Here is a 10,900-nt window from a genome sequence, read left to right as displayed (position 1 = left end):
AGCAGGCCAGCGCACTCTCAGGTTCCTCAGCCTCACCCCCCTACCACAGACCTTCAGTTAGCGGCTGTAGCAACTCAAAATCAGCTAGCACAAACCCCAGCGCCGGGATCACAGCCGGTTTGGTGGCAGTGGAAACTTTTTTCATAATTCTGAGATAATAATCTTGTCAATTCAGAAAAACAGGGAAAACATTTTTTCAGGGTAAATGCATTTTTTGAGAGAAAGTTAGAGGCATACATATGTATGTATATGAAAAAGCTTAAATAAAATGTACACACATGCAAATGCACTATATTTCCTACATGTTTCTGTTGTATTTGTCTGTATAAATAAATTCTAGAACTGTTCTCTAATAATATTTAGAGCAAGAATGAATATATATGTTTTCCTGGCAGCTTCATACTTCAGACTTATAGCTGCATTTGTGCTGAGAAACAGAAGCCATGCATGTGGTGTTTAAAATATGCAAAACAAAGATGGAAAAAGAAATGAATGCATAGAAAGTCTGCAGAAATGAGCCAAAATCAACCAGAGGGTTAAAAACAAATTTTACACTTGAAATGGAACAGCAGCCTGTGGGCTGGTGGAATTGGTGTAAAACCAAAACGCATTAATTAGCTACCCCTGCCTCTGAGGTGGAAATATTTCTTTAGAAAGTCACTGAAATCTGTGGCTCAGAGGTAAAGTGAATGGGTGAATGTTAACATGTAGTGTACAGCACTTTAAGTGGTCAGATATATAAAGTCCAAATCCATTACTGAAAGAAATAACAGATGACTTAATTAAAGAGGGCTCCTTCTCCCAGGCAACTGGATGCAAATTGTGCAGCTGCTTGTCATCTGCCAAACAAATCAAGGCAAAGCCATGCAAACAGGTTGCCTCCAATCTTCACAGGTTGTTTTCTGTCCAGGTAGGTGTGTCTGAACCGGGATGGGCCGATTTTGATTACCGCCGATGTTTACGGATACAGTGAATGTCAGGAGCTCCGGGGCGGTTGGATAGTTTGACTGCTATTTATCTGCACTGAACTATTCAATGAAATGTTGCCATAATTGAATATAAGCATCCATTCAGCTCAATACATAATAATCAATACTCCATGCTACAAAATGTTCTTAACCTCATTTGAATTTCAAATACTGCATCTTAAGGAAGCCCTGTACAGATGCCTTTCTAGGGTGTTTCCCTGCCTTCTGCCCAGTGCATGCTGGGATAGGCTCCACCTCCCCACGTCCCTCAATAGAAGTGAGCACAGACGGATGTATTTTACGGAACAGATTACCCATTAAATAACAGCTACACAAGAATTGATTTTGCTCATATAATTTGCTTTCATCATCTCATGTACTGTGTGATACAGGCTTGTGTTTTAAGGAGAACTCTTCAATACTGCATTTGTAATGTATCTAAAGTGGGATTTCTATATACCAGCGTAATGTGGAATCAATTTTAGTATTTGAACTAATGACTAATGAAACTAAACATCTATACCCTTCATGGCTGTAGTTTGTGAAGAATATTTTAAGGGAGTCCATTCTGCTATTTCATCGATCAGAACGTTCACAAAACTGAACAGGACAGGCAGAAAGGTAGTGGGGGAGCAAACAGCTGACATCATGTGTTTGTCAGTGCCAAGTTCACATGCTGAATAATTTCATAAACAATGGAGGCTAGTAAAAGTATACTCTACTGTGTTGTAGCTTTATTTTTTTATTTTTTCATCTTTTCTGCAGATTTATATTTATCCGTAAACATTTGACATACCTCTGTTTACAACATTTTACACAAAATGCGTTACATGTGGAATAAAATGAAAGCAGACAGAAATGAAAAATGCATTTCTCATTGTGCATGTGGAAACTTCCTGTGACGATTTTCTTCTTTAAACAAATATTGGAGCCAACTGGCTTCCAGTTGCCCGCTCCTTCCTCTGATATCTTGAGACAACATTTGTTCAGATCAAATGGCCGGCGCAGGCTGTGATTTATTCTGCTGCACATTATGCCAAAGGCATACTCTCCGGTGTGTGTATGCAAATAAAGTCAGACAGGATGTGAGGCTTGTGCTGAGATCTCTTATTTTAGGTGAAAGCTAGTATGTTTTGGATCCAGATGAGATGATTTGTTCACACATCTTGATTCACAGTCCATCTTTTCTCGATAGTGTTTTATACACATTTTTAGGACAGATGTGGAGGTGGTACGAGCAGTCAGATGACGATAAATTCAGAACTTGTTATTACTGATGTTGACCTGAAATACATAAATAAAAAAATAAAAAACACAAGACAGATTAGACATTCAGTTGACATCAGGCGGCCACCTCCTGTCCTGAAAAGTGAAGCCAACGCAGAAGTGCCTTAAACTCAAATTCTCTCTACTGACCATCAGGGGGCGACTCCTCTGGTTGTATAGAAGTCTATGAGAAAATGACTCTACTTCTCTCTTGATTTATTACCTCAGTAAACTTTGTAAGTTTATGGTCTCAATCGTTAGTGTCAAGTCTTCTCCACTGTGGTTGCAAAAAACAAAGATGGCGACGGCCAAAACCCACAAGTTGCGAAAATTTGAAAAAACACACTTGCAAGACTTGTCTCTTGCCGACCTAATATAACTCTCGCCAGAGTTTTGCAACCTGTGGGTAATCCTCTAGACACAACCCTTCAAAACCGTCACAGCGACACTTCTTACATACAGTCTATGGTTGTAAGATGTACTAGAGAAATAAGCAAGAAAATGACCCAAAAGCAATATGACAAGACAATGTGCTTTGGCTTGGTCTTACAAACTCAAACGTTTTTGTATTGTGTTTGTTTTTAATGTCTTTATTTTCAGAGTAACAATCCCTGAATGAAACACCCTTAAACTATGACTTACAACTACAGGAACAGCCAATCTCAATTTGTGCTGTCTGTTTTATTAAAGCCAACTTCCCTACACATCCCAGCATGCTCTAGTGCCTTTTAAAGCTGTTTTGATAGGAGGGATAGCGCCACACAGGGGTTACCAAACAGCCAAAGAGAGGGGCTTTCCTGTCAAAGCACAGTCGCTGTCCAGCTTAGTAGTGCCAGGTTAAAGAGGCGTGAAATGAGTAGTCCTTGCCGACGTGGGGTAAGAAAAGAAAGGAAGAAAGAAAAGAAAGAAAGAAAGCCTTCAGAGGACTGTTTCTCTGTCTGGCCATCGCTCGGTCTGTTCACATGACCTCAGCCATTCTGAATATCTAGTGGCAAACCACAAGACTGCCAAGTCCACTTTCCTGTGTGCCAAAGTAAGCAGCTACACGAGGGTCAAAGGAGAGAAGAACCACGTCAGCGCTAAAGAAGAGTCGTCGTAGAGCTAGAAAGGGTGAGGCTGCTTAGTGGGTGAGGGAGTTTTGTGAGACCCGTTTGTGTCAAAATATGGGGTCTTCACCAAAAAAGGAATTCCCTACAGTCCAGCGCAGTATGGAACATATAGAATGTGATGTGTATTAATAAAAAAACAACTTTCAAAAGCTCAAAAGTATTGTGAGGTATCACACCACCAGAGGGCAGCGTTGAATGCAGAATGCATATTGTTTGAAAGCTTTGTGAGTAGATTACATCTTGTGTGTGTGTGTGTGTGTGTGTGTGTGCGTGTGTGTGTGTGTGTGTGTGTGTGTGTGTGTGCGTGCGTGCGTGCGTGCGTGTGTATTACCTGTCCTGTTCAGGAGGTTTTGCCTGGCTTTGACAAAGGCCAGGATGTCAGCATCAGTCTGCTGGTCTCCAGTCAGGGGAATAGAGGAGGATGAGAGCTTGGTGGTGGAGTGGGCCCTGAAAATGTACATGCGTGTAATGTAGTATGATAACATCAGCAGAAGTTCTTCAGTTTTGTATCACAAATCAGGGCTTAGTATTCTCTAACTTGTAGCAAATCCTTTGTTTTGTAGTAAAATGTTTGTTAACTGTTCTTGTGTGAAATGCTTTAACCCTTGTGCCTCACTGGGAGCGTTTTCAAGTGTTTTCATTTAGAAAGTTTTGATCATGTTGGCTGTGTTAAAAATGCCTTAATGCCAAAATACAGACACTCTCGACTTTCTGAACCCACAGCCATTACAGTATAATATCATGCATTCTATTACATGAGGCGTTCAATCCAGAGCCCTGGCTTCAGAAATTTAGTTTGTACTAGTTTCCAGCAGGTAGAGCCATTTTCTCACGTTTACACTGGGGGCATTGCTGTAGATACAACGGTAAATAGACTGTACTTGTACAGCACTTTTCTAGTCTTTCCGAACACTCAAAGTGCTTACTTGTCATCATTCACCCATTCACACACTGATGACAGGGGCTAGGTACCACCTGCCTATTAAACTATCTCATTCATACACCGTAGGCACAGCTACGGGAGCAATTTTGGGGTCTTGCTCAAGGACACATCGACATGGAGCCGGGGATCGAACCGCCGATCCTCTGATTGAAGGACGACCCTGCTCTCCACTTAGCCACAGTCGCATCAGAATCAGTGTTGCTGCTAAAAACTTGATATATCCCAGACTGTGAAAAAAAAGCATTTAGCGTACAGAAAATAATCACATTTTGGTGCCCCCCCCCCCCACACCATAAATAGCAACAGTGGTATTGTGCAAACAAACTGGTATTTAAAACATTCCCTTATGAATTCAAATTAATATTTTGGTAGTTATGATCAAGACTGATGTTGGTTAAGAGATGAAACTCAACAATATTGATATATAATCCTATGGCGGTTTATTGACCTCTAAGGACTTCAGATCAACCTTTTTAAAGAGAGGCACAAGAAAGAACAACCTTAACAGGTAACAGCTCCTCATATCATGGAGCACTGTAAAAACAACAACAACAATAGTATCTCTGCGCTACAAGTGGTTGTTGGAGTGATGGACAAAGTGAGAGTGTTTTACTGTGGTTGTTCCAGCAGCAGCGCTCAAGCGAGACCCCTGGTCGATTGGTTAGTAGAATTTGGAGACATTACTTCACAAATAAATAAAAAGTTCAGAGAAAACACACCACGCGGCTATAAAACCTCCAGGTCCAGGCTGTATGTATAGACTTAAGAGCTAATTCAAACATGTGGGATATGCTAGTGCATTGACTCTGCATACACTATGTAAATATACACATAGTGGTGAACATACACGGTTCTGTTTTTACTGTCTGTCATGTTTTCAGGTGCCTTATCTAATGATGAGAGGCCCAATGAAGTCATCGATCTCTGAACAGCAAACCTCAATCACAAGCTTTTCCTTTAGCATGTTGAATGAGCTGGTTAGAAAAAGGCCCAGAGAGCCACAACTTTGGACAATATAGGTGCTATAAACTAATGTTTTCAAAGCCGTCATTTTCCAACACGCCCCTCCATGTACCTCCACTCAGAAGAAGAAGTGAAGTCAGTCGCCCTCCCATCCGGGGACTCGTCATGTCCTGCTGGGGCTGCAGAAGGAGGTATGCTTTTGGGGACGAACCTTCTGAAATGCACGGAAACGCAACAACTTGCAATTTTATGATGACGAGGACAAAGTGTGACATGTTGTATTGATGTGTAAAAGTGAAGCTAAGCTCACCTGAGGCCTTGAACGGCAGTAAAACAGTCCGGATTTGGTTCTGGGTCGGCTTGAGACTGTCTCTCAGTACTGCTTAGACCAGGTGCACTGTATAACAAGTAAGGAGAGCATTTCATTAATATATTGAGCAATGCAGCAAATGAACCTCATCTAGTGGGTCTACAGTAGGAACTCACTGCGTCTCGCTGGTCTCTCTTCGTTTCTCAGTATCACCACATACATGTGCTCGTCTTAACCACAAGAGGGAGCAACAGTGCAACGTAGCTGTCACTGTAACATTGTATGCACACTGGGTTTATTCAGGTTCAAGTTAAATTTTGGACCTCTAGGACCTTTTAAAAATCAAATAGTAGACCTGTTTTAGTAGGGACAATATGGCCTAGGTGATTTATCATTATTATATCACATTTACTTATACGTATATTTACGTATATAACAGTAATTTCAGATAATATAATTAATAGTATTAATGCAAGTTGGACCCGTATACTTGGAAGAAAATGGATCGATGAACTCATTTAAGATCAGTTAATCGACAACGAGCTTCCTAGCTACTGTAGCGACAGTAGCGACAATTTCACTTTTAGTTTAGAGGTTTGTAACGTCTCCTCACAGCCCACAATGCTAAATGATGAGCAGATGCTCTGGTTCAAAATGAGACCAAACGTATCTATTAATGTCGGTTTTTGAGCAACGACATGGGTCTGCAACAGACTAGGTAAGGCCTAGCTCATTGCTGGAAGTGCATTTTTGCTACGGAAAATATTATTGGTCGCTTTTAACCTGTCGGTTAAGAGCAGTGAGGAGTCAATGGGGGTATAAAACGGTCAATAAAATATGCTTTACAAAAGTGTGAATCACAGCAACCACGAGAGGTCCTTGAGCATACAGTTATTAATGAGCACAGAACATATCAGGCTGATCAGCAGTATATGAGGTTAGCTGTGGACAGACAGACAGATACAACACGCACACATACACGACTGAACCGTTACGCCTGGAAGACATAACTAACTATAGCGGGATGTATAACCTTCTCAGGTTAAGGTTTTTGAAGAAACTGAATTCAGTGCTCTGCAGACAACCTGCTGCAGTGCGAGTACTGAAAATGGCCAACGTCTGGACAAATATTTTGGTCATTGTTTCTGGGAATGTGAAACAATATCTACGTCATAATGTTGTCATGGTAGACTTGTAGCAGACATGGGATGTCAAATAGCACATGAGTCTTGGCCAATCACCCCCTGGTAGGTGAAGTGAAATAAACACAATGACATTATCTTTCAACATTTGTTCAATATTTGTTCCATGGAAACAAGCAGTGAGGAGCAGCAGGTTGTTGGCTGTTAATCAAGTGTTATTCAAGCACAGATGGGGAAAGAGTAAAAATAGCACGAAGGAATTGAGTGGAAATGAGTGAGCGAGGGAGAAGAGGTTTCTCCTTGTTACACTTTGCGTGTAACCAATCGGCTCAGCAGACACTCAAAATGAATGCTTAGTGACACGACCACTACATCTACATTTACATCTGTTAAGGGCGGAATCGAAGGACGGACAAAAAGACAAAGTCATCATCATCAAAATGTGTCTCACCGAAATCCTGGAGTGCTAGGCGAAGGCGGCTGCAAGGTTCCATGTGGCGACCCTGTGTGACATCTTGCCGTGGCCTCTGACTCCTAGTCACAACCATTGAGAAACCATTGAACTATTTCAAAAACATCATTCCATACTGGTGACAGTTAAACACAATGGGGCCACATGTGACTTACAGCTGGGGGGAACAGAAGACCTCCAGGTATTTTGTGTTGTCTTGCTCCATCTCTGACTCAAAATTTGATCAATTGCATGTGTACTGGTTTCCAAAAACAGAACAATAAATGGACAAACACAGCTGTAAAAAGGGCCTGCTTCCTGCTTGGAAGATCCAAAACTGCACATGTAAAATTCTGTCAGACTTCCTCTTCTTTCCAGTGAAAGATTCCCAAAACCTGGCGATATTGCTCTCCATTCATAAGAGAAGTGTAAAACGCCAGCAGCGTCTGCAGGTCATATGTTGCTGCTTAACATCTTCTTTGTGTTTGATTTCCCAAATGTGCACAACAGCCGTCAAGCCCAAGCAAAGTGTGTGTGAGACCAGAAACTCAGTTCTCTGTATGTGTTCTTAGTTTGAGAATTTTCATCTTTCTCTTCAAGCTTTTGCAAATAGTTGTCTTTCATTATATCGTACAAGTCTCTTAAAGGGCCAGTTTGGATTTTTAGAAGTGGGGTTGTATGAGGTACTTATCCATAGCTGGTGTATTACCTAGAGTAGACGGCCGTTGGTACGCCCTCAGTTTGGAGAAACAAGACAGGAGCACCAGCACATGAGCAAAGCGATGTACTGCTGTGGAAGGGGGCAGCAGCAACATGCATTTTAGACACCTAAAGCAATCAACATCAGTTTAAGTGTATGCTATTTTTAGAATATTTCCCTTTCCCCTTAAAGTCAGATAGCCCTTTCCTACGAGGAACTGAAGCCGGTATCGATGCTCTCTTCAAAGCCACAAAATCGTCTCACAAAAACAGATATTTAATTTTACCTCGCAGAACACAGGAGTGTCTGGTCTACCGCTGCCTCCATCAGTTAGGTTGTTTGTGTTGTTGTGTGACTTAAATGAATCAGAATCATAGACTGTATATAATAAGTGGACGTAGTCATCGTGACGAAGTCTCAAGTTTGGCGTTTTGGCCGTTGCCATCTTGGCGTTTTTGCAATGAGTGAATATAAGTGACCATATTCGGATGACGGAGGACTGATGTAGAGACGTTGTATACGGTTCTGGTAGGGTAGCGACCTGTCAATCAGAAGGTAGCCCCGCCCTAAAGCATCCCCTGCTTTATGGTCTATTTGACTCTAAATGGACCATCATTTACCTGAAACTAGCGATTGAGACCAAAAACACACGTTTACAATGTTTACTGAGGTTGCCAGCTGATCAGATCTAACCAAAGTCACCCAATAACACAAACTAACTAACCGATAGAGGCAGCTGTAGACCAGCAACTCCCGTGTTCTGCGAGGTAAAATTACTTGTATGTTTTTGCCAAAGGAGTCTCGTGGCTTTGAAGAGAGCATAGATAGCGACTTCAGTTCCTGGACGAAAAGGGCTGTCTGGTGGCAAGGTAAAGCAGTGAAAATATTAGAAATATAGCGTACACTTACACCGATACAGATTTTTTAGGTGTCTAAAATACGTCCACAGCAGTACACACCTTTGCTCCCGTGCTGGTACTTCTTGTCTGTTGCTCCATCTTCAGTAGGTAATACACTGACCATGGAGAAGTACCTCATTCAATCCCCACTTTAAAACATCAGGACCATCCCAAGCATTTAAGCACAAACACTAAATTGTTATTTAGGACTGAAATAAACGCTGACTCACTCCTTATCCCCCGCTGTGTTGCTGAGAAACCTCATGAACATGTTGTCCTTGTTAGAACTCTGCTGAGACTGTATTGATGCTGTTGCTGTGTTGCCTCTCTAAGCTGCTCTCCAGGCCCTTGTTTGGGGCCACATGGAATTCTGTAAAAAACAAATTCCCGTGTAATTTTCCTCCTACACATCTTCCCACCAGGGCCCATTCAGCGTGATGCTCAACAGAGCCTGCAAGGGTCACACTGGTGCCGTAAAAGCCTCCGGGGTCAGAGACACATGCAGATCAGCTTATACGCACACGCTAGCGTGTCCTCGGAGGCCAATATTGAGAAAACGCACAAAAGAAAACAGTCATAGATACAGAGACAAAGATGAACGGACACTGCCTTCCTGGCTAATTTCAGAAAACATATCTTTGGCACTCCAGCCGTTATGCTTACAGAAGCTTTATGTGGTGTTGTCACATAGATAGGTGGAGAAAAGTAAGGTCAGTCACCTGCATGCTGGAAGCCTCCTGGCTCCACCACTTATGGAAGTCTCTCTGGAGCTTGACCTTTGCCCTCTCCAACAACAGCTGCAGGTGCTCAATCTCGGTCCTCAGCGCTTTTAGACGGTCAATGGTGCTCTTGTAACTGACGGGGGGTATTAGCAGCACCAGATTCATCTCGTGTCCACGTTACACAATATCTGCTGTGTCTAATCAATCTGAGTAGTGTCTTGGGAGAAATGTTTGGTATGTAATACATTGAAATGCCCTTTCACTACACTCACGCCTTTTTCTCCTGCTCGATGTGTTTGCACAGGTTTTCTTCAACCGGGTCGACCTCTTCCTCAACCTTTGGGCGATTCTCCGTTACACCTATGGAAGAATTGGACACAAGACACGGCAAATGTTTTAAATGCAGATAGAAATGTGGACATACTGTAGATCAAATAAAAAATACAGTCATAATGTTTTCTTCTTCTGTGGTAGTCCAGAAGCTAGTAAGCGTGCGTTTCCTTCAAAGACGATGCTTTAAGTACTTGGCCCTGGATAACAGAGGCCAAGTGTTCTCTGATGCGGGACTGGAAATAACAACAAAAGCCTGAACTGGAAGGGAGATGTTTGTGTGCTTTGCAAGCAGATTTCCTCATCAAAGCATTTATGTCACTGATCAAAATGGTCAGAAAAGAGCAAAATGAGGGAGACTTAGAGCTGTGACGCCCAGTCTTTGGTCACTAAGCTTTCAGTCAGTGAGGACTACTGCAAAGGCTTTGAAGTGGGCACCGCTGCACACACAGTGCAGGAGCACCCACGATGTGTTGGCAGTGTTTACAGCCCCACTCTGAAGGGAGCTCAATATCAAAAAGATGATAAACAGAGCTGTTATTTGTGACAAACCTGTCTAAAAGAGATCTGTAAGAGTGCAGATGTGTGGAGATTTTTTGCATTACGATGCGTTTAATTGCTTCAAGCGTCCGTGCATTGTTTAGCTGTTGGTGTGGGTAGATGGAGTGGGATATTATGCTGCTCTTCTACAGACACATGGTTACATTTGTTGCCGTGGGAATATCCATTGTTGATTTGATCTTACCAAGAGCTGCCCTCTGCCCCCTCTGCAACGCTAACTGCTTCTTCAGCTCATCTGAGAAAGAGAGAGAGGAGGAAAAACAACTTTGATTTTTGCAAACACTTTTTTTGACATACATCAGAGGACATGATTAAATGATTAATTGCAAAACACCGAGTGTTCCTGACCAAACCATAGTTCAGGACTCTGATCTCATACAGATCCCATATCACTAAGCTACTGAATATGCAAAAGCTCAGTGCAATAGGTGCCATTAAGAGTGTTATAATAAGAGACTGTATGGGCAATGGTGATTTATGTGTAAATGGGGAATTGTTTGAACGTGGTAAATTAACTTCAATGTGCTGAAAGGGCT

At 42.1% G+C, this 10,900-nt stretch overlaps 1 protein-coding gene across 1 annotated transcript in view; it reads right to left on the bottom strand.

The window, feature by feature from the left end:
* Positions 1 to 2,310: 2,310 nt before the first annotated feature.
* The window catches only part of kif6 (kinesin family member 6), an 87,878-nt gene continuing 79,288 nt past the window's right edge, over positions 2,311 to 10,900 (bottom strand). The window contains exons 16-23 of the mRNA XM_076106981.1: positions 10,549 to 10,599; positions 9,746 to 9,833; positions 9,471 to 9,606; positions 7,153 to 7,235; positions 5,560 to 5,628; positions 5,362 to 5,463; positions 3,675 to 3,790; positions 2,311 to 2,330 (exon numbers count right to left, since the gene is read on the bottom strand). Coding sequence (XP_075963096.1) covers positions 2,311 to 2,330; positions 3,675 to 3,790; positions 5,362 to 5,463; positions 5,560 to 5,628; positions 7,153 to 7,235; positions 9,471 to 9,606; positions 9,746 to 9,833; positions 10,549 to 10,599 — 665 coding nt within the window. The remainder of the gene's footprint in view (positions 2,331 to 3,674; positions 3,791 to 5,361; positions 5,464 to 5,559; positions 5,629 to 7,152; positions 7,236 to 9,470; positions 9,607 to 9,745; positions 9,834 to 10,548; positions 10,600 to 10,900) is intronic.

The sequence above is a fragment of the Anarhichas minor genome, unplaced genomic scaffold, assembly GCF_050575085.1.
Source record: "Anarhichas minor isolate MPS153535 unplaced genomic scaffold, ASM5057508v1 ptg000037l, whole genome shotgun sequence".
In the NCBI taxonomy this organism is placed as follows: Eukaryota; Metazoa; Chordata; class Actinopteri; order Perciformes; family Anarhichadidae; genus Anarhichas; species Anarhichas minor.
Note: the sequence above shows the minus strand (reverse complement) of the source record. Positions and strands in the feature narration are given on the sequence as shown.